The sequence below is a fragment of the Nipponia nippon genome, unplaced genomic scaffold (genome assembly GCF_047370975.1).
Source record: "Nipponia nippon isolate SJK-2023a ecotype South Korea unplaced genomic scaffold, ASM4737097v1 scaffold_4, whole genome shotgun sequence".
In the NCBI taxonomy this organism is placed as follows: domain Eukaryota; kingdom Metazoa; phylum Chordata; class Aves; order Pelecaniformes; family Threskiornithidae; genus Nipponia; species Nipponia nippon.
This window is the reverse complement of record NW_028262358.1, coordinates 36,384,186-36,408,860: the sequence shown is the minus strand read 5'-3', so window position 1 is coordinate 36,408,860 and position 24,675 is coordinate 36,384,186. Positions and strand designations below refer to the sequence as shown.

At 38.3% G+C, this 24,675-nt stretch overlaps 1 protein-coding gene across 5 annotated transcripts in view; it reads right to left on the bottom strand.

Moving 5' to 3' along the window:
- The window catches only part of RMDN2 (regulator of microtubule dynamics 2), a 53,404-nt gene that overhangs the window by 23,011 nt on the left and 5,718 nt on the right, over window positions 1–24,675 (bottom strand). For all 5 annotated transcript variants that reach the window (XM_087775917.1, XM_087775912.1, XM_087775914.1 and 2 more), the window contains 4 exons: window positions 17,976–18,168; window positions 16,909–17,011; window positions 14,771–14,831; window positions 1,610–1,685 (listed from right to left, as the gene is read on the bottom strand). In XM_087775917.1, coding sequence (XP_087632043.1) covers window positions 1,610–1,685; window positions 14,771–14,831; window positions 16,909–17,011; window positions 17,976–18,168 — 433 coding nt within the window. The remainder of the gene's footprint in view (window positions 1–1,609; window positions 1,686–14,770; window positions 14,832–16,908; window positions 17,012–17,975; window positions 18,169–24,675) is intronic.

Genomic DNA, 24,675 nt, shown 5'->3' with positions numbered 1-24,675 from the left:
AATTCTCTTCTGCTGCAATTCTTTTCTAACAACCTAAAATATTTTAACTAGCAAACCCCTTCCTCATGGAGGGAAACCACAAACAAAATTATTTAGCAATTTTGCACGCGATGCAGGAAGGCGTGCTGTATTTAGAACATGACTAAGCATCTCTAAAGTCCAATCAAAGAACTCAAGAACTTTTGTCTTAAAAAGGCAACAGCTTCAATTAAATTCATTTTATTTACAGTTAGTATTAGGAAACTGTCACACACCAAATCAGTAAGAAAGCAACCACTCTCTTTGATAGATCTTACAGGCCAGCACCCATCACTGAAGTACAGTCTGTTCCACCCTGGAATGTGACTGCCCCAATGAAATCGTACCTGACATAACAAATTGTTACTATAATGTGAAATTCAGAAAATAAAATGGTTCTGTTTATAGTGAAACCATAAAACCTAGAAAGCATCTAATGAGGTGCTTCTTCCAAAACCATTTTCATTACAGGTCATGAATATCTTTATTTCACTCTCTAATTTCCTAACGAAAGGTCTTATTGCTCAACGTCAGTTTGAAGAAAAAAAAAAAAAAATGTTATTTCGCCCCTAACTACTGTTTGCCTCTCAAAATAAATGTCACTTCTAAGGTTTCTCCCCCCGCCCCGATATCTCTTTTTTTCTAATTAAGTCAGTCACTAAAATATCTGAGTTATACAGATCTAAGAGCCTATTATTCTATCATTTTGTCCACAAACTATTCAGATAGGAGGTATGTTTTCATGCTATTGTTTTCCCAAAACCCTAACATTTCCCGATGATTCACATGGATTTCAGTAATTACTTCTGAAGAGGAAAACCTCCCTGAAAAGGCTACAGCTAACACTGCGGGCTCTTTTTAAACTCCATCCCTAAACAACTGCAGCACTTGTGTTATTTGTCATTTTTCCTTCATTCCTAGCTTGTCCCAGCGCTCGGGGCTTAGCTCGCTTGGCACAGCTCAGATGTAATTAATGCTCTCTCATAGGAAAGCTCCACGACACTCCAAGCCCTAACAGGGAGATGATGCGAGAGAGACGTATCCTGGGCATTCCCTGGGAAGCGCAACACGTCTGCTGCCTCTCACTGACACCCAGAAAGGGGGGACGCCAGCTCGGAGGCCAAGGGATGGAAAGCGCCTTAGCAATGCTGAGGACAAGGAGAGGGAGAGTAGCACATGGAACACAAGCTGCTAACTCTAAAAAACACAATTACCTTTGAAAGGACAGTGTTAAATATCACTTCTTAAGGGTGGCATGAAGGATGAGTGCAGAACTGTGTTAGTTCATCACTTAATGTTTCATATGTTTTTATTTTCTAAACAGAATTGTTACTCCCTTTTCCTCCCCCGCTTTGACCAGAAAATAAAACTGAAATCTTAATGCTGTTCCCAGAATCCTACCTCAGTTCTTATATTTTGTAAGCATATCCTCTATTTGCATACATAAAAATAACTTTTTCACTTTAACATCGGCACCAAAATAGACCTGTGAGGCTGAATTGCTGCGTTGGAAAAATCTGTCTTAAGACACTATATAAGGAAATAATTTAAAGGAATAGCTTAAAAAACCCCAAATCCTACAAAAACATACCTTAAAGAGATAACCATTCCTGATTTTGTTTTGTACACTTTCAAACTGAGACATATAGCCACACATAATTGCAAACCTGAGAGGGGAAAAGAAAAACACACACACATACTTTTCGTGATTTAAATAAACCTTTGAATCAAATTACACAACATTTCAATACCTAATTCACAGTTTAACACCTGTTTTTCTTCCATCTTGATGGCTGGATAGAAGTTTGGCATGAGCTGTACATATTCAGGAGCAGACAAAAAACCAAACCAAACCAAAACAATAATGGAAACAAGAAGTTGTTTAAATGACACTGTTTGGGCTGTCAGCGAAGTGAAAAAACGGGGATTTCTCCTCCAAAATTTCTACCATTTAGATCAGAGTGCAACACTTCCAGAGTCGCTCCAGCATTGACAACAGTTTAAGTGGACACTGGGAACGTGAACACCATCAGCCGCAGCACCTCACCCGGGCAGGCAAACCCTTGGGGCGTGCTCAGCAGAAAGCTGCGCAGACCTCAAAAATCGTGTACAGTCATCTTCTACCCTTCTCAAGCATCTTGGTGCATTCCTGCACCTCTAGCATTCTTTTTATATCTTTGAAATTATTTAAAAACATACACATATATTCTGCTCTAGCAGGATCACTGCTGCTATTACTAGCTGCCTATTGCTAAGACTATTACTATTATTGTTACTATTATTATTATAAGCTGGGGGCACTGACAGTGATAAAAGAAATGTGAGATCATTTCTATTAAAAATTTGTATTGTTAAGCAGGTATAACTGAAAATATTTTCAGAGGTTCCTACCGATAAAGATTCAGATTTCCTAAGCAACGCTATTGTCTTATTGACACTCCACCTAAATTCCTATTGCTTTTTCCTTATTACTTCAACAGCTATAGAACCTACTATGCATAAGGAATCTCTTGCACAGGTGTCAATTGTACTTTCCTTGGACCTATTTTTATTGGTATTATGACAACCTTGCATTTCTGTATAAAACTAACAGAGCCGCTGAAGATATATTTAAGCAGCATAAACTAATACAGATGATTTCTCTAGATTTTTCAGAATTTTGCTTTTGTATTAAAAATATTACAGTGCAATATCAAATTAAAACACAAATTAATCCTAAAAGAGGGAAACCAAGTTGAAGTCCAGAGGAAAACACAAGAGTTAAGCAAGAAACTTACTAGTTATGGTAACAGACCCGCAATCTGTATGGCACACACAGTTTTTAAGCATTACTAAACCTCAGCTTTCTTGAATTTCTTTATATAATGTAGTTATTCAAGCTTCAGTGAATCCTCATTAAAATGTCCCTGCTAACATAACTACAGAAATTATTTTATTGCTTACAGCTATACCTAATGGTTTTTAAGTCAGAAATACGCATGTTACAGGTTGTTGCATTTTTAGCCAGCAAGTGTTCCCAGGTAAGGCATGCGAGTCAGCGTAACAACAGGAGTTGGACTTGTAAGAGCTCCAGACAGACCGCCAAACGCCGTTGAGCAGGATGCATGTTGTGACCAATGTGCACTGAACAAAATCCGGCTAATGGCACCCCTACTTCTGACAGTCAGAGCTGCAGGGGGAGCGCATTTCACATGGGAACGAGCTGCGGTTGAGGTAAAAAGCCAGAGGTGGGGGTCAGGAAAGTTCAGGTATTTAGAAAGAGGGGGAAGGTACTGAAAACTGTATTAGGCTTAAGTAACTCAGGCAACATTTCCCCTATTCCCTTCACTCATTAAGTGCTAATCAGATAAACTCCGCATACCATAGCTAAACGGATTGCTGCTACAAAAGAAAACAATGAAAAGCGAACAAGCTAATCCAGCATCTTGCAGTATTTCCCTGTCTGTGCGTGACAAGAAAGAGGGCCTTAGTTTAAATCAGTTCAAAGAAAAACTTCTACTTACAGCTAAAGTCTCTGGCGAGAGAAATCCCAGTAAAATTTTCAACGAATGAAAAATAAGCTAACCTACTAACTTTAAATATATTTTATTTTTCCAAGGAAAAAATAAGAATGTCTTTCATGTATTAGCTTTTTTTTTTTTTTCTATTTTATACTTTTGAACTGGCCTAGGCAGGCAATTGGCATAAAGCAATTATTTAATTTTTGGAGTTCTATGGCATTTCAGATATTCAATTCGTTTCTAAAAAAAAAAAAAGTTGTTGTGTGCTTGGTTTTTTTTCCCAGAAAAGAATTTTTAGGCATTTTAAATAATTTTCAAAGCGTTTAAAACACAAAACAAACTTTAATTTCCACTGATCCAAAGGGTAACATTACGAAAATGACCAGAGAAAACGAGGAAGGAGCTAATCAGAAATGCTTCCACCTGGTTCTTGTCGCTCGATGCCGAAAGCACCTTTCCAGACGCCGAGCCCCGCTCTCGGGGAAGCCGGCGGGCCGGGGCCGGGGCCGGGGCCGGGGGCCGGGGGCCGTGGGCCGGGCAGAGCCGAGCCGCCGGCGGCCGCGGGCCTTCCCGCTCCGCCCTCACCTGCCCCACCTGGTGGTGACACTCGGACACGGCAGGCAGCCGCAGCGCCGGCGCCTTGCACCGGCTTTTTCACATCATCACCTCGTGCGCCGTTATAAAAATTATGGAGAGGAAATTTAAAAAAAAAAAAAAAAAAAAAAAACAATCACACCATAACATGCAAATATCCAACGAAATGGGTAACACGTACATATCTTTTATTAGAGCAAGCGATACTGGTTTTCCTCACAACCACTGCCTGCCTTACGGCCTTTGAACATCAACATTAAAATACCATTCACAATATCTTCATGGAGAGAAATAAAGAGAAAATCGTACCAGCTAAGCGCTGCAGGGAAGTGACCTAACTGCTGAGCTAATGCTGCTCCTCGAGAACGTACAAAACCAGCCACAGGCATCTTCATCTAAATAAACATAACGATCATAACCTCATTGAGAGAGACACAGTACTTCTGTTAACATAAATTTTATTCCCAGGTAGAAGAAAAGTTACTGAAAACAGTGTAGAAGCATAGGGATTAATTATCCACAATTAATACTCCTTTTCTAAGCACAAACACAATCAAACGCGCTCAGTAATCAGTCAGCACCGCGTCCCTTTCCTACAAACGATGTCACTGAAACTCAGACTCACAAGAAACCGGAGTTGACAGAGATGGATGCCGAGTGCCTACATGGCCCTCACGTAGAGGGGTGCGGATCAAGGTGCATTAACGCCTTCCCACCTGGTGCGCCACAATTTCTACACGTACTCCGACAAGATGAAACTGTAAGGGGTATACCTTACCTGCTGCAAAATGAAGAACAGCAGGTTGATCCCGCGAGTTTTATCAAGCATGTTCGCAAGCAACCTGAGTTTTAATACCAAAAATGTAGAGAGATGCTACCACCAGTTAGACTCTGGCAGCCGCAGCTTATCCCATACGAGATGGATTTACAGAAAAGATTTAAAGTCTCAAATCAAGATTAAGCCACATTAGGACACTCAAATACAGCAAGTTTTACCCTTCCTGTGATAAATTTCACAGGGCCCAAATCAGAAATGACATGCATCTTCCCAGACTTGTTCCTCCCTCTTCTATATCCTGTTCCACATATTCCAACTCCAAAAAAACTTATTTTATGCGGACTTTGGAAATGTGAGGGTACAGGGCTTACATTTCACAGGCTAGGTCTCTCTTTTAGCAGCCTAGTATCAACATGAAAGTTTTTCTTAATAGTAATTGGTATGACTTTGTGAATGGGAGGAGAGTTTGTGATATTTACTAACACCAAAGAATTTAATTAATCTGTTCCATACCTAATTTTTCACTCCCTCCTCTTCACCTGAGACACATTTGACAAGGTAGTATGAGTAAAGAGTGGTGGGTAACACAAGAGAGAAAGGTCATTTCCATTCCAGTTCTAAACGTGTTCTTGCGTTTCCGCATCTCTGCGTGGCTGAGTCCTGTGCATCACATCGTATTTCTTAGCCACCGACTCCCTCACTCGCCAGTTTCACGCACTTACGTATTCTGACAGCCTCTGCAACGCAGCCAGACCCTCAGGCTTTCTTTTTCATCTCACTTCAATGAGATATCAATTCCTAACATATTACTGTTTATGACCCCCGTTGCATTATCCTTCCAGAGATCACAGTTTTGCGTACTTAAAATTGCATCACTTTCCTACCATGGTATTTCATCTATAAAAATGCATCTGATACTAAGTTTCCATGGAAAAGTAAAGTATCAGTTTGATATCACCTTCCTCATGGTGGTAAGGGTATGGAAGCAGTGGCTAAGAATGTGAAAGACTGCCAACATACAAAGTAAAATGCGCCAAGGTGCAAAATGAAGTGTTTAGGTGGTTTTTTGTTTGTGGGTTTTTTTTGGTGTGGGTTTTTTCTCCCCCCCCCCCCCCCCCCCCCTTCTTCTTGGAATATAACTGAGTCTACGTTGTAGAAATCGGCAGAAATACAGTTTTTATACTAAAAATTCACCAGATCACTGAAGCTGAGCTCCAGGGAAACATCAGATATAGCACACACTTGCATAGGTGACACTTACAAAAACACAGGAAACGAACTCCTATTTTGGTGAAAAAAAAAAAACAGCAGAAACAAAAGGAAGGACATTTAAGAATTCTGGCTTACTAATTTATTGCAATACATACAGTATACCAAAACAAGGAAAAATGCTGCTGTTAAGGCATATTCACAGAAGTTGCCCAGTAGAACATGCAGATGCCATGTTCTGCATTTCTGAGGCTGCGGAACCCACAACTGTGTTAAATTTCTGTGTTCCAGAAATTTAACTTTTATTTTTACAACAGACATTTTTAGTCCTTATAGCTGCAAACACAATTCTGAAGAAATTAGCAGGATATAGTCTTCACAAATGTGGAAACAGAGTGAAACAATAGCTTTCAGAGACAGTAACACAACAATTCTCCTCGACAGAAATGTAGTAGGGAACACTAGTTTGCCAGTAGTATTTCTTCTGTGACCATTCTGGCAAAAAGCTTGTAGTAAATACATCTTTTCACATTTCAAACCTACCTCCTTGGCACTTGCATGAGGGTGCTGCAGTGTTTCACCAATGCACTGCTATTTCAAGAACCTTTTCCCATGCTCCTCCTCACAAGCTGGACTACAGACCTGAGCTCAGACCCTTCCAAAGGGCTACTGTCACGCAAGTGCCAACATCTGCTACCTCCCTTCAGCGGGGAGGGAAATGTGCACTGAGAAGGAAGATCAACAGATGGAGAACTTGGAGAAGGGACCACAAATGCCCTGAGGAACTGCAACGACATTTCTGAACTGAAATACTCTACTGACCTGCCCTGTGGAAAAGGAAAAAAAAACAAATCCAACCCCCCACTAGATTGTGATTTCTTTTTTTTGCACACAAAGTGATTTTTGTCAGATCTAAGCACTAACCCCAGCAACCACACAGTCCTAATGCATGACCTTCCACCATTCTCTCATTGAACTGCTCTTGAACCAGAAACACACAAGAAGCTACACATCCCTCTGATCCACTTACTACAGAACAAGTTACAGCTTTTCAGAAATGGCTTCTGAATTTGCCTTCCTGTATTTGAAATTTAAAATTATTTTTGCCAAAATAATAAGCAATTTAAAGATAATTGGCCAAGATTAAGCATAATTAACAACAACGATTGATGTAAAACTTTTTTGGTCATCCCATGAATCAAATACAGGGCAAATAACTACTAACCTGAAACTCTGCTATACCAAGTTTTGACTGAAAGCAGTATTTCTGGACAAGGACTCTTGAAAAATAAGACTGTATCATAGAAACAGATGCCTGTAGCTTGTAAGGTATCTGTCTCTTCTAAGTCTAAATAAGGGATAATTAAGGGCAGAAGGTTACAAGAATTTAGTTAGAAACGTGGTATGAATTTAATTTTAAAAGTTGTCGGCAGTATGATAATATCCTATAACATAGTTATAGTTTTGAAGAGTTTCGTTTCACTAGAGAAATATTTTTATGTCATTGTACTCTACAAATCTGACAAATTATCTGTTATAAGTCTACTGCTGAGAGTATATGATATTCACTTTTTTGTGGGAAATTTGTGTAAAATGCCTTTGCATGTTCATGCCACCTAACACAAAAGTCCTTCTTCCACAAGAACTACGTTTTTCCTGCTTCTGCACAGCCTCCCACATTTCTGCAAAATAACCAAGTTATACGGGTTTAAGAACTTGACTTTATCATGCTGGGTAGTAATATCACTTAATCTTAAAGGTTAATCTGGGAGAAACTTAATCCCGGTTGAGTCAAAATAGTAGTTGACTTTCTTAGGAACCATCTTCTGAGCAGTTCTTTATCCTATTATGAGTGGTTTTACCATCTTTTGTTCACAAGACACAAGAGTTAAAAGTTTCTACATTTCTGAATACCTTCTTTGCGCTTCTTTATGTAGAAACATATCTTTCTACATTTCTGAATACTTTGTACCTATCAAGTAATACAAAACATCTTCTGGCTAAATACTCTTGCTGTTACATACAAGGCTCTCGGTATCTTTGCAATCTCTAGACTTCCTCACCGAACTATCTTCTGCCTGGGACTATCACTTCTTTTGTTTTTTGCATACCAAGTACAGCAAGTCCACTCAGAAGTATAAGTCATACTAGCAAATCAAAGATTCCCTAAGCATCAGTTCTAGCCCAGGCACAAACTTAGCACAAAATTATATGTGAACACAAGCGTCAACACTTTGATTTAGCCCTGGAAGTGAATAACAAATCTCTACAACTAATAAAAGCTAATAAGATTTCTACGACTACATCCTTCTCCATTTTTTGGCTTACTAATACAGGTCAGCCAAAACACCCATGTAAGTGGTAATTATTCATGTCCTCAATGAAGCCAATCCATTCTCTTCCATAGCGTTCCCTCTCAGTGAGAGACCATCAGCTCTGGAACCGGCTTCCATGGACAACCCTGGGCTTGTGAAACTTGTTTCTGCGCTTCCAGGTAACTCACATGTACGGGACAGAGAAACGTCTTGGGGGCAGCTGTGGTTCAGGGGAAGTCTTCACTTAAAATTACTAGGTTTTCACTTGATAACTTCAATCTAAATGAGACACGTGCTATATGACTCCTGTCAGCGGGTAAGCTCTATAGAGTAACTCAAACTTAATGGCAGCACTAAGTTTGTTTGTGGCAAACAAACCAAAGCTCAATGCAAAGAATGATCTTTCTAAGTGAGTGTCATGAACACCGGCCACACCTAGTAACCTTTCAGTTCTTTGCAAAGCCTGTAAGAAATCCTCCTCAGAAAAAAAGGAGGCACGGGGTTCTGAGCAACAGCAGAGAAGCCTTCTGGACCTCTTCCAAACTCTTGAAGAAAAAACAGCAATAAAACCTCCCCAAACATAAAAACTCACTTGTTTTGCAAAAGAAATTTAAAGTGATTGTTTAGTTTTAAATAAAAGCACTATTATCATGCCTCTACATTTTGTTTTCTGTGATCATAAACCATCCGAAGCAACTACAGCACTGAATTGTTTGCATAGCACTTCCAATTAAAATCTAGATGATAAAGATGCTCCATGGTCCAAGACGAGCTGTGAAGATTCACAACTATCATTTGGGAATCACTGACCCACAAAAGGATTTTGTTTGAGGCTTGGGAAAAACAAGACGACCCGCAGCTGGCTGATGCCAATTTTTGCATGTGAGCTCCTTCACAACTTGAATAATTGACACCAGCTGAACAAAGGAACAAGTCACTTAGAATATTTACTCTGCCTCTCTTTAGGGTGGTCACACAAATAATAAAAGATTACAGCTATGTTTTTCCTTTCCAGTGTTTCCATTTACTTCAGTTTTTTAGAGGTCACCATTCAAAAAATCTGAAAGTTTTTTGATCTCACTGGCAGCTACAATATTAAGTATGATCACATGCTTTAAAAAATCTGGATTCAGATATGAAAATTATTCGCAGCTGCAAAAGTTCATTACCAAAACTGACCAACTACTTCAAGATATTTTGCTCTGTTCTTTCTGCATATGTTTTATCAAATTTAATTTGAAGATGAATATTGGTTACTTGCCAGTGTTCTGCTCAGTAAGTTGGCTAGTTTTATCGTTGATATATTTTACGATACAGTTTTATAAAAAAATATAGGTGACCTACTAAGAAGATACATGGCATTTTTTTGTTCTTAACTGAAGTAAATATAAAGAGTAAGGCAAGACAGCTGAACTCTAGGCCTACATTAGCAAGAGTTTGCTCATGAGACCATTCCACTAAATTCTCCCGGTGGAGACAAAAGATACATTCTATTTCTCAGACAGCTTATAGTAGTTCCACAAAACAGGAAAAAACCCTGCTCTGGAAAAGGGATGTTTTTGCCAGTATAATTCTGTCTACACTAGGGCTTTACTGGGACCATTATGTCAGTCAGGGTGTGACAAAAACATATTTATGCAGTAAACAGAGCTTTCAAGCAGCAGGGATAAGCTTCCAAAAGAAACTTTCAGAGAGATCTATAGCCTTAATCTTTGCTTGACAGGCATGGTGTATATTTCTAATGAAGAAAACTAAACCATAAAAAAGTGCCATGTTATAAAAAATTCTAGAGGAGAATTATTAAGAGACAATATTCAAAAGCACAGCAGCAAATGACCCTTTTTGATGCACAGGAAAAGTAAGAAATAGTTTTAAAGACTAATTCAGCTCCAGTGAGGTGTTCTCTATTGACTTAAAAATCCAAAAGTAATTGAATCTAAAAGTGAAAATAAGAGCACATGGCTAAGTTAAGGATACTGGACGGATATTAAAGATATATATATCAGAACTGGATGGCATATTTAAAGACATATGTCAGAAACGGTAAATTCAAACTGAATTGCAAGTCAGAAGAGACATACGAGGCAATAAGAAGAGGTTCTATAAATACAGCAGAAGGAAAAGAAATATAAATGAAAGTACAGAACAATTAGCAATGAGGAGAATATCACAAAAGATGAAACCAACCAGGCTGAATTCTATTGCTTCTTTGTTTATATATCCTCTGCCCCCCAAGGGTTAACTGTAAGTAGAGCGCAAGGAAGAGGACCAGGAAAAGAATAGGCCTATCATTTAAACCCTCAATCATTTAGTAATCCATAATATATTAAACAGTTTAAAAGAACAGTAGAAATAATGCATGAGTTGACAATATAGATAGCAGCTATACCAAACATGAGTTAAAACCTCAGTTGTGCTGATAGGAAATATCAAAACCCCTCAGAAATAAGAGAGTACAGATTAGTAAGAAATCAACCAAAACTTTCCTTAGGCAAGGTCAGAAAGCCAGCTTCCTCATCAGTAGCTAATACAGAATGAGATAACCTTACATGAAAAACGAGAAAACTGTCTAACGAACAGACAGGCTTATCTTATACAGGCTAAGATTATTTACCTTACACAGCTTAAGAAAATTTTACGTTGGCAGAGAGATGAAAAGGAAGGATTTTTGTTTGAGACAGCACTGCTTTCACACTGAGCTTGCATTCATGCTGAGCTTCTCATCTGTGTATCTAATCTCCTGTTACGGTCAATGGAGACCCTGTTCAATTCACAGGATCCCTACTTGGACACAGGTGCCTACTGCCACTGGAGACGCCCTAGGGTTTCCCACCACTTCCAGCTGCCGGCCTGGAAGGGTACAGACCCCCAAAGGTCCTGTGTGATATCTGCCATGCCGTGCAAATATCATGGCATGTCAAATGGCACGTGTTGCCTATTAAATGTCAACTCTCCATCCCCTATAAGTGGAGGATAAGTCCCTCACTCACATGTGGACATACAATGGAGACAGTACATTTAGGTGTCAATCTGGAGTTGGGTAAAACTGGTACACCATTCTTCTTTAAGTGACCGCCTGCTAGACATCCTAGTATTTCTGTATAAATATTTGTTCTATTTTTTCTTTTAAGTTTTGTTTTCTCTCTTATTACTCTTTTTAACTATGGATTTCATATTACTTACATATGATTTCTTCATGCCTTAATTATATTGCACTGTTTTCTGTTCACACACAGTCTTATCTATTTATGATTTTAGGTAAAATTCTGTTTGCATACAACTTTGAGAGCACAGTTTCTACAGGGAAGATTCAATGAAGTCTTATTTCCTGTTCGTGGGGATTAACACGTAAAATAATGTTTAGATAAACTGGATAAATTTGCTTCAGCCAGACTCAAACAACCCAGATCTGACATACAACTGACTACTAAAATCTCCTGGGTAATGCGGAAAGTCCCAGCAGAAAGGAAAAAGGCAAACATAGTTGCTAACTACAAAAAAAGGAAAGGGAAAGGGAAAGGAGGGAAACGGAAAGGAGGGAAAGGGAAAGGAAAGGACGGAGGTTACGGACAAACCAGCCTAACCTGAAAGCATTCCAGGATAAATTATTCTCTAAGTGCAGAAGCATACAAAAGAGTTAACACAAGTTTTTCATGAACAAAGAGTATCAAACAAAAATATTTTTCTTTGCTGACAAGATAAACAAGCCCGGAATATTAGAGGAATGCAACAAATGGGATATAGCTTGACCATAACGTGGCCTTTCACTGTCCTACCCGATGTTCCTCAAAAATCTAACCATGGAAATATCGTTTGGATTAAATCACCTGTAGATGGTTGCAGAACCAGGTTCATGCGAACTTAAGCATCGTTATAGGTATTCCACAAAGTTTTTGTGCTGTCCAGTAAACAACAAAACACTGTTTTAAAACAAAATCATAACCTGGGAAAGGATGCAAGCATTTACAAACCTAAACGCCCTCAATAAACCTGAGAAATGGTCTGAAATCAACAGGAAATCAATGAAATGTGTGTAAAGTATTCTACCAAGGAAGAAAAAAGAAATGTACAGTTACAAACCAAGTCCACCTGGTTAAGCAGCAGCATCTGGTTAAGTATCTACTGGAACCACAGACTGAACAACAGTTGGCAGGCTAGACAAAAATATACAAATGTCTGTCTGGAGCATGGAATTCCATTCTGCCCAGTATTCAGAGTCTCAGCTAGAGTGGCATAAGCAGTATGGGGCATCACACTTTAAAAATTATGCATCAAGTTAGAAAGGCTTCAGAAAAGAAAGACAAGCAAATAAAATATTCAGAAAAATAATACACCCAACTATTCAAATCTGTGGTGTCCATCTACATTACTAGAAAGGCACCAGTTCAACAGTAACTGATAAAACCCTCACATTCACTTGCAACCCAGATACAAAAAGGATGAAAACTGTAAACCATACAGAAATCTATTGCCTGTTACAAGAAGCAGTAGCTTATAAAACGTAAGATTTTCTACTTAAACCTCTCAAATAGGCTTTCTGAGCTAACCTCTGGAACACATCTCTTTGCACCCATAATTCTTCCCTTGCTAGATGTGCCTGCCAGTACAGGATCTCACATCTGAAGTCCAGCAGACCACCTACATCTCCCTGAACAACATGTAAGCTTTTATCAGCATAGTTTCTGCCAGTGAAGTTGTCTTTATACTAGGAGATTTTGTCAGTCTCGTGGGCTGGGAACGAAGGGGCAGGACTTGTGCTTGCATGTGATATTGTGGTTGTTTATACACATAGCTCTAGCTGAGAAGGGTACACCAGCATTACCCCAAAGAATTGACCGTGGCTGTGGTCAAGCAAACAGCAGAAATGGCTGTGAATTGCTTTCAGCAGGTGCTCGAGCTATATGGGCTTCAAATCACCTTGCACTGAGGAGTGATGCTTAGATGATCCTCTTCTGTTAGTTTTGCTGCCACAGTGGCAACCTCCAGCTGATAGGAATTAACAAGCAGCTGCGTAAGGCCAAAAGCAAAGGCTCCTATCTTAAAGTGCCACATTATAGCCACCTGGGGCCTAGGCTTCACCTCCGGGCATCATCATCACTTCCAAGACACTGGAAAGAGCAAATGCAAATCTGCCTTTGATCATGCAAGCCGTCAGAAGATTCCCGCAGCACACCACTTCTAGCACCCCGTTGTTACAAAGCAGGTGTTTGGATCTCTAGTTGTTATAAACAGAAGGAAAAAAAAGAATCATAGAAATATGGCAACGCTCACAGGAACACAGCATAAAGCAACAACATAGCCATCTTTGAAGTTTAGGAGAGAGAGACCAAGCCAGAGAGTCACCTAATTAAATGAAAACATCTGTGTCTAATCAAGTATCTAAACCTGAGCTAGCTGACATGTACTCCCTTTATTGGCAATGGAGATGTTGCCAACTGAACCTCAGGAGAAATTCATCTCACCCTAATGCAGATGGGCAAAATGGACTCAGATGAACTGCACTCCAGAAGTGGCTACTTCTTTTTAGATTGTGAAGGAAGCCTGGGATAAAAGGATTTGGTTTAGAGATGTAAAAGTTAAGTGAAATCCCACCCTACATGTGTAATGACAATATTAATGAAGAACATAGAAATCAAAATGGCAAGGAAAAGCTAACAATATTAGAAAAGAAATCAGGAGCTCAGTAAAACTGATTAATAAAATAGTAAGGTGAGGAACTCTCAGTTAGAACTCAGGAGAATTACCTTTTACCTGATAATGTTGATTTGATTAAAAATATTTACATTTGCAAAGAGTTTGTTAGTCCTGGCAAGGTCTACAAAATTAATCCAAGTGCCAAGCTTGGAGGAAAATAATATGATAAAACAAAAATTGAGAAGTTAATTGAAACTTCCATAGTTTTCTCATTGTCTATTTTTGATTATTAGAATTTAGATTATTACAAGTAAAAGAAAGGACAAAATACAAGGTCAAATGACATTATTTTGCAAAGTGTTGAAAGAAAAGGTAAATGGGTAACTATGGCTTCTCTGAGCAATAATATACTGGTTTAAGCAAATACTCCCTTCTACGCTTCATGGTACACACTGAAGTATGATTATTGAGTTGTTTCACATGCTATAGTAAATGCTTCACAGAATACTTCAATGTTATTTTTAGCTGCAACTGATGGTAACTGAGTTCCATAAAACTATGAAAAGATATTAATGAATAATTTAAGAAATTTATGTCAAACTGCAGCATGATAAATGTAACTTGCTGTGGGCACTATTTAGAGCCAAACACAACTGGGGTTTTTTTGTTGGATTTTATAAGTACATATAACTTCGCAAAAATGCACGCTTTCTCAAACTTACCACTGGTGACTCTCAGCACTCCTGGCATCCAGCTCAACAGCCTTTTCAGCTTTAATCTTTCCTGTAAACGGAATACAATATATTAAAGGATTTATTGTACCCTTCCACATTTTAGGCAACTCCCAAGAAAGAAGCAACCTGATATACTCCAACTGCAAAGAAAAAATTGCTTCTTGCTCTTGTAAACATTTAGATGGACAATGTAACGTCCTGGCTTTACATCATTTACATACCCATACATACATATATATATGGGTGCAATTTTAGCATTTTCTCTTAAAATCCAATTCAGATGCAGCTAAATCAGGGAAGGATTGGACTGGACTGCCAAAGAAGGCCATATTGTCTGTAAGACTGAAGACCCTTAAAAGCAGGTTAGAGAAGCACCTGTCAGAAGAACCAGCAAAGCTGTTTCCTGCCTTGGGTACAGGAATGAAGTAGCTGAAGTTCCTTTCTAGCACAAAGACTTCCATTAAGTTCCACTTTTAACTGAATAAAGATGACAGTAGGTGATTTGATCAAACCCGTGCTCCCAGTAAGAAGTTCAGCTGAGATGCTTGCTGTTTGCAAAGTCTCAGCTGCAACCAATTAAGCCACACTGACATTTCTGTATTGCAAGTTAACTTCATAAAAACAAAGAACAGCATACACAGTCCTCCAACCCAGTGGAATGAAAAAAACCACAAAACTACTGCCAGCTCCCCCACAGTCTCAATTCCTCTGCACCACTTCCAAAAACGAAGATGAAAAAGGCTGCCGCCACCCACCACTTCATGAGAACGAGCCAAACTAGGCTGGTTACTCAACACCTAAGACCCAATTTCATTCCATCATTCTTTATCTCTCCCTGTCTCCTATGCCATTATTTTTCATCAACTGAGGCTACATGTAGTCACTGGTAGAAGCAAAGGATCCAATAACAGAGCTTACTGTTGTAATTTAGTTTCTGTCATAATCCTCACTGCACTGGGTGAGTTCCATACAAAGAAGCCAAGTTGCTACTAAAGCAAAGACCTTATCAATTAAGTAGCTAAGACAGCACAAGTCTTCATGAGTATTTAGATGACAAAAGGATACGGACAAGAACCTTGGACAAGCTGAGGTTGACTATGGAATACGTAATGACAGCACAAAGGCATGACACTGCCTTTAAGGATGAAAAAGGGCAGCCAAAACTGCTTTGTCAGTGATGTTGTCACTGCTGACAGAACAAAAAGTAGAAAATGGGAGAAGAGTCACAAAAGACAAAATAACCTGAACAGGGAATATGCTTATAAAACCTGAATTTGGTGCAGGAAAAAAGGGAGAGGCAATGGAGAAACAAAGGAGAGAAGTATTCCCAGATACAGGCAAAAAGGATTATTGCAAGAACAGTGTGTTGACTGGAGGAGAGTGACACAGGTAGAGAAGACGTAGGTTTTATTGTAATAAAGAGAAGGAGGCCCAAAACAAAAAGGGAAATGTAAACTGTACCTCTAGCCAATATGCATCCAGGCAGTGAAAGAAAGGGTAATGCTTTTAAAAGCAACAAAGAAAAAGTGCTGTAAAGAAGAAAATCAGAACCTTGTTGAAGTTAAGCTGTCAAACGGGACACATGGGGAGAGATGCCTGGAAGCAACATCAATTGTCACAGGACTTCTGTTTCTGGTCAACAGTTTTTCCAGATTCACAAAGTTTCACCCCCACCATCACCACAAAAGAGGCTGCTGATATGCAGGAGCGCTCCTTTGCCACAGGAAAGCACAAAACCCTGACTTTGCCTTGGCATTTATTTATTCCTCTCGCTCTCCCAAAGATGTAATTAAGAAACTGTGCTGACAGCATCTGTCTTTTTTTACATTCTGCATCATCCGATTCTCAACAAAATACAAGATTTTAAGGCACCATCCAGAGTCAACAGCTTTCAACTGTGACTCACAATACTTCTTCTCCAACAATTTTGGATCTCTCCGGTGAAGAATGAATGGACTGAAGTTGTATACTGTGGCAATTTATTGCGCAAAACATTACCGTTACAGTACAAATGTTCCCATTTATTGGACTGGAAATTCCTTGGATTGGAAAACTTAACCGAAGTTCAAAGCATGTTTCAGTACATTCAGATGGCATTCTACAAAAAACATTTTTCCTCTGCTTACCATCAGTAACATATTTCCTCTTCTCCTCAGCATCAGTAGTCATCTCAAACAAATCTCCATAAGCACGTGCAAGCCTCCAAAGAAAGTCCACACAGTTTTCATACTGAAAGTAGAGGACAGCTGGGTAGTTAAAGTGATCAGAATGTGATTTAAACAGTTTCCTTTCATAATGCTTAAAGCAGGTTACTGGAACATGGCATAAATCTTTGGTTATTTTGCATCCTTCTATACTACTTTTAGTTTATGTGAGAACCAGATGACCAATTTTTCATGACCAAAGGAGAAGAAAGCTTTTGGAAATAGCCCGGGCTGTCTAAAGAGGTTTTATTTCATAAATCAGTTTTAAAGTTCTTTTATTATAAAAAATAAAAAGGTAATCCAGTAAAGCAAAACAGATCCCCGAATGATGTGATGTACCCTTTCTTTAGATATGCCATAAGCATCACACTCACTCACAATTAGTATCTCATCTACCTTCCCGGATATTTCAATATGTAAACGAAAATATAATCAGAACTAATGTTAGCCAAATCAAAAGAAACTGATACACTGAATTAAGCACTGCACATGAAACCACTTTGAAATTTCACTTGGAGCTACAGATGTGCACAGTAAAGTCAAAGGAAAAATTCACATGAAGTATACCAGAAAGGTATAAGCAGATTACAGGCTCATAGTTTGATTTCTTGAGAACACTTGGTCTGGTTACTACTTAATTCCACAGGAGTTTCTCACATAGACCATTCTGAAAGCAGCGAAAGTAAGTATCATTTAACGTAGAAAAAAGCCCATGATCTTTCTTTGTCCCATGCAAGAACACATACCTCAAACAAAGCCTCAAAGTTATTGAGCGTGGATGGGATATAAAATAATAAAATTTCTATGCTCTCCCAGCATGAATATTGATACCACCTTGAAATATTTCTTTTTCACTGTATTTTAAAAATACACATGAAATTTCATCTTCCATTCCTGTGTGCATTTTAATGCTTTTATTAAGGAAGTTCTCAAAAGCAGTGCAAAGCATAAGTTAATAGCAACAGAATATTAAGTTTATCCATTAATACCTTGTCATCGTTCTCAAGCAGCAGTCTGAAGCCCTCCTTTTTATCATCTTCTGAACCCTTGTGCAAATTGTCCACCTGTTGTAAAAGATTAAATAACTCTTCTTCTTCTGACTTCACAATGGCATCGGGTGATTTCATATATCCCTTTTCTTCCTCGGAGTCTCCTTCAGAATCAGTATGAGCTGTAAGATAACTAAAATCACAGAAAATAATAATAACCATCTTTTCTAAAAATACTGGTAGAGCCTTGTTAAATTCAAATGCAAAAAATTTTGGAGCACAATTTCTTCCATTTGTCCAACCTTAAAGGAGTTTTTATTCGTGGTATCAAGCCATTATTATTATTACAAAACCTTCATCTTCAAAGGGACAGCACAATCATATTCCAAACGTAACAGGCAAGTAATTACACTGTCCTGCTGCCTAATACTGCATAAAAAAAATGCAGATATATATTAGAAACACATGTATCCTTGTGTTTCAAATGCAGAACACTTCAAATCATTAATGTGTATTAAGACATGCTCTGTAATCCTGAATAGGCCTCTTCAACTCTTCACCTCAATTTCCCTGTTTTTTGAAATAGGAATGAGCTTGCTAACCAAAACATAAGTGCTATAAGAATCACTTATACAATGTTTTGTTAAACACTTGTAAGATCTAAATATAAGCAATAACATCACTGCTATCAATTCTTTTACTTATTTGTTTTGAACGTTCTGAAGGTCACAATATCTGAAACTGGTAAAGAGCTTACATTAATTCATTATGCTTAGTGCACAAGTACTCAGCACAAGGCAATCAAGTACAAAGAAATATTTACAAAAGCCATAAATACCATGCAGAGATAAGCAGGTGGCCTTACTGTCCAAACTGCTGAGCATACATTACGGTCCTCCAGCTTCATATAGTAGCAGCTGAATGGCATTATTTTTAAAAAGTAGCTTTTCGCTTAGGTACTAAAAATGGACAGAAAAGCCTAATCTTCTGCATTTCCACTTTTGAAAATACTGTTCTGATGAGAAACAATAATGTAATATTAGCTGCCAGGTTCAGAGATTTTTTAAATGGTAACTATGAGCAGAAAAAGCATGAAATGTACTATACAACTGAATAATCAAAATAGGCCATGACAGCCAAAATATATAAAATCTACCTTTTTTCCCAGACATGTTACCAGTACAGAATGTTAGCAACATAAACGGAGGTTAATGATCATGGCTTTTAAATATTCTGTTTTCAGTATGTTGCTTTCACAAGTGACCAGAACTAAAACACAAGCAGATACACTTAAGAGCCTGTAAATGAACAAGTACAACTGCTTGTCAAGCTACAGAAGCGCTAGATGTGGTGTGACAGTTTCACAGCAAAATTAACGCAGTAATATGGGAAAGAGGAGTCAAAAATACATTTGGATAAGACAATACATACATAAACCATGCGTACGTGTCCAAACTGAAAAAGAACATGGAGCAGAGCAGAGATGGGAAACTTCATAGATTCCTACAGATTTGTTTTACATAATCTTGATGATGCTGAAGTTGATGACACATCCTATGTTGTATCCTGCAGAGTCTTTATTTGTAAGTCACCGAACATATATTTTGGTTCTCCAAAGCATCTTTAAAAACACAGCATCTTGTTCTTCCATAGTTATTTTGAAGTGGGTGCAGAGCTACATCATATATAGGCTGCATTTGTAGGAGCACTAACTCTACCAAAAGGTCACGGGATTTGGTGGGAGGGGGGCAGTCTTTTAGCTTCAATACATAATCCTATGATGTGAAGTATGTTTGGAAAGTACCTTTCCTCACACGGTTGGGATGCCCCCCAATTAAAAGACAAATGCACCAAGGGTTTGTGCAATTACCGACCTAAAATAAGGGCACTAGATAACAAACTAGCAACAACTAAGCAGTAAAGGCAATTTCAAATTCCAATACAACCACAACGCTCCTTAGTTACAGGAATTTGGGCACTGCATCAAATGCTACCTAAGCAGGTAGATATGAAAGTAAGGAATCAGTGTTTGGAAGTCAACGCTGATGTTGTCATTTTTATCTTTGCCGCACAAACATCTGCTAAAATTTCTATGATCACTACTGTTCCAATGTCAGAAAACAGACAAAAGCAATTATTACAAAATGTTACTATCCTAGCAAAATATAAAGGTCAAGGTTAGGCTGACAGCCAAGCCCTGCCGCTCCAAACAAGCCCAACAGAGAATTCCAGCAGCACCGTAACAAACTGTCATGGCCAAACATCAAATTTGTATGGCATCAGATAAGTCACACGAGAATATTCACTGAGAGACTCAAATGGAAAAAATGTTAAGTCAGTTACTATCTAACAGATGATGTGAACCCATTAAGGAGCTAATTATAAAATATCATGGAAGAATAATCTTTTAAGATCAGACCATACTGCATCAAGCCTTTCCTCATCCCACCTCTTCTACAGAAACATGGGCTACATTTGTGCTGAGAAACAGCAGAGAGGACAGGTCATTTCTTCCCTGCTCTCTCTCACCTCCACAGTCCTGAGAAATTGTTTCCTACCTCCTCTATTTATCTGCTTTATGAATCCTCAAATAATTTAAATGCGGAGCAGACCATCTTAAACCTTGACGAGAATGCCATAAGTTTCAATTTACTTGTTGATTGCATGCTTTAAAGAGGGCAAAACAATACCTATAAAACAACCTGTGGGAAGTGAAGAACACAACAGTAAATAACTTTTTTCAGTGTAAGGCAATGTCAGTAATTCCTAGGGACTGCAACAAACCATACATCCCTGTGCCTGCTGACATAGATGAGAAGACACTGATCTACACTAAGGAGCAACAGTTTTCACACAACCAACAGAAAAACGCCATTCTCAAATGAAAGAAACAACATGTTTAAAATCTTCTCCAAGTTTGGTTTGAAATGAATAGTGTTTTTCATGGGAAGGCCAGAAATTACATGTCCTGATACCAAAATGTCCAAGGGAGTGCAAACTAGCACTTGCTAGTGCTTAAGACTGGGCATGCTAGTTACCCCCAAGATGTACCAGCATTCCTCTAAATTTTTCCTTTCCTCAGAAAAGTAACTTCACAGGGCCTTCAGAGGGCCCTCTCTTCCTTGTCTCTTCTTTGGCTCCAGAGCTGACATCTCTGCCTCCCAGCATTTTCCACAGGAAAAGCACTAAGGTGACAGCCAAGGGCTTCATGACTTATTTGTGGCAAGTTCCCACCTCACTAGTCACGCACCCCTAGCAAACTCCTACATTGCTCAGGAGTCATGGGGGTAAAATGACAGCAAGGTGATTTAATCAAGTATAAAACACCAAATATCACTTCAAACATTGTGGCAAACTAGGAATAAAGAATGTTTTTCTGTTTTGTTTCTGATGACATTCATTTTCTTACCAGCTCTCTGTTCGATCCTTATCACAGCTGAAATGTTTTAAGCATGAAAACATAACATGTTAAGAAGGCAATACAGACTTTTAAAAAATAAATAGCTAGGATTTTTCCTAACAACTTGAGTAAGCTGTACTTTACCAATTTGAACTGAAGCCAGTTTTATTACATGACAGGAAGTCCTTCCAGGTACTTAAGGACAAAATAACAGTTTAACAGATATTATTGATATAAAACTATGATAAGAAGAGCTTGATAACTGACTTCAACAAAGCAGCTAGCAGGCTTCTACATCTACTCATGCTAGAAAAGTGTTTTATGAAGAGCAATACTATGAAAAAAAAAATCAGTACTAACACAAACAGAAGTGGAGATTCTTTTTAACACAGTTTAAAAACTCCAAGAGTTAAGGGCTGATGACACTAATCCAAAAGGGAAATTTAAAACAAGAAAGAGTCATTATGGTTTGTCTCACAAATATTTCATATAACAACACTGATATCTGCAATTTTACCTGGTGTTTTCCTGCAAGAGGTTTTATCAGATGATAAACAGAAAAGTGAATATTTACATATGATAAACACATTGACCAATATTTGAGAAAATGGAAGAACTTTAAAAATATCTACAGTCAGTGCCAACTTGGTTTCACCTTTATTACCAATACATTTTATTTAAAAGAGAAAAACAGTGGTAAGAATGTGAGGAGCAATGATCAACCAACAGGACTCAGCTGGATCACAAAGGACTGTTCAAAGTTCAAAGAACAAATGGAAACTTTACTGGAGACTCACCACACTGTGGTTAAGCTGTTCAGTAAATCCAGGCACTTAGATCTAGGCATTAAGAAAAAACTGAGCTACATGGTATAAAACACTACTGTGGTATAAACTCACTTTGCTCGTTCAAAAACTGTGCTGGACTGCCTGTAAACTGGCAGACACTGCGCCTAACCAGGTATCATCTGTTCACAACACTTCAGCTTTTAGACAGATCAAATGTCATCTGTTGTCTCCCTGCCAACTTAAAAAAATCACAAGCTGACACAAACACCGTCTCATCCACTCCAGCTAATTCAGTAGAAAGGTGATTATATGTCACAGACTAATCTGGATCAAATTTGCACTGTATGACCCAGCAGAGTGCATATCCATCAGTAATGATAAGCAGCCTTTGAGGAAAAGTTTGGCAGACCAGATTCTTAGGGTAACTGAGGGCTGCATTGAAAACAAATGGGCAGCAAAAATAAATGAAAAAATGATGAAATGATGAGTGAAGTGATACTCAGAAGCAGGCAAGAGAAATGTTTCTTCTGATGAATATTTAAGCTATTTCAAGGAAAAATTATAAATAAAACATCTGTAGGAAAACGATTTACTGAGGAGAATCTTTCTGGTGACTGATGCCAAATGTAATTTGAAAAGCTTGGATGCCAGGCCAGCTGAAGACCAGTGCCAAACGTGACACCGATGTCAATGGTTCAGCACTGCTGTATCAGGGAGGAAAGAGCTTTAAAATCACAAAGAGGAGAATCAGGTGACACTCTCCATCCCAGGTGATCATCTAGACACAATTTATTGTATTTGTAAATGAACGAGTGCTTGTTACACATTCTCAAATGCTAAAGATTGAGGGTTTCACTAGTAAATGATGGAAACTGAAACAAACTATTGAGAATAGAATACAGAAAAGCACAAACTAGAAACTGTAGGCTCTTTAGCATTCAGTCAATGTCCCATCCACTCATTGTACCTTCCATTCAGGCTATCTGTTATTATGTAAAAATATATCTCATTTATTAAAAGCATGTGATATTTTTCCACTTACAGAAACATATAGTTTTTGAAAGGCAAAATAGAAAGCTTCTCTTCCCGAGGTGTTGAATACCAACAGTGACATTGAGAATATGACCAGAGCAGATCAAAGCAGTGAGGACCACATCAGAGACTGCCAGCTACAAATATTTTATGGAAACCGAGGTAGTATTAAAAGCTTTTCTGGAAGAAGTTTACAAATCTGAAATCAATGGAGTCATCCAGCACAAGTCCATAAAACTCTTAAGATTACTTCATCTGTCAATTCCCAGCATCTACCCATTTGTCAGTTAAAACCCAAAGTGCTTAACACAAGCAAAATCCTATCTTCCAGATCATGAAAATACTGCTGAGGCAGTGTTGCACATACTTTAGATAGAATACAGAAAGTGAAAAAATGTTCAATTTGTAACACAGAGAAAAATTGTTGCTCTAGTGCACAAACTAGCAACCGAATGAATTACTATGTGTGAAATTCACCGCAGAACAGTATAAAACAATGCACATGGTGTTATACCTACAGCAGATGAAGTGGTGATGCACATTAACTGGAAAAAAAAAAAAGTGTGTTGTTATTGTCTCTCATGGCAAACTCTCATAGAACATGCACCACTGTCGTTAAAGTTACATAAGACCTCAGAAAGAGCTATATACATTGCAACTCTACGCACATTAGGGTTAACAACCTATTTCCATTTGCAAGAGGAAGAAAAAAAGCCACAAAAAGCAAATTACTTAAATGAAATAAAATTATCTTAAATTTAGAGAAGATATGCAAAACAAGCACATCAAGTACAAGGTGTTAGTAGGAAAAAACCACCTCTTTTCAAAAGGGATTAAAAAAAAGAGCATTGGAAAAGCACATACTCAAATGACTAACACTATCTATAACCTTGAATCATCTTCCTTCCTTCTGACTGTATACAAATACTTGCCAGAGAAGGCCTCTCTTAAGGACACTTTCAAAGCTCTTGCACGCTATTGGATCATCTCATCAGCTTCTTCTTCACACAGAACCTGAACAGACAAGTTTCCTTGGCTAGTTCCCAAACAGCAATGCATTTCTCCTGATCAGAAAACAGGACCTTCTCAAATGCTATCTGTGGAATAACTCTTATATTGCGTTTGTGAACCTGATTATTCATAAACTCGTCCTTTAGCCTTATCTACATCTCCAAATATTTTAACGTAAAGGCGCCTGCAAACCAACTAATGGATAAAACAATCTGAGAAACTAATAGAACTGAAACGTTTCTACACCATATGAAGGGGGAATGTCTTTGAATACCCCTGCCAATACTGAATACTTAAAGAACTGGTTCATAATAGAACTGACAGGTCCCAAAATATGGTAGCAAAATACAGGACTTGTGAAGCATGTGGGCTGGGATGTAACACAACAAGAAATTCTGCCCACAGGAACTGAAAATAAATTTGGAGGAACTCTTAAAAAAATAGAATTCCATTAATTATTATATGCATG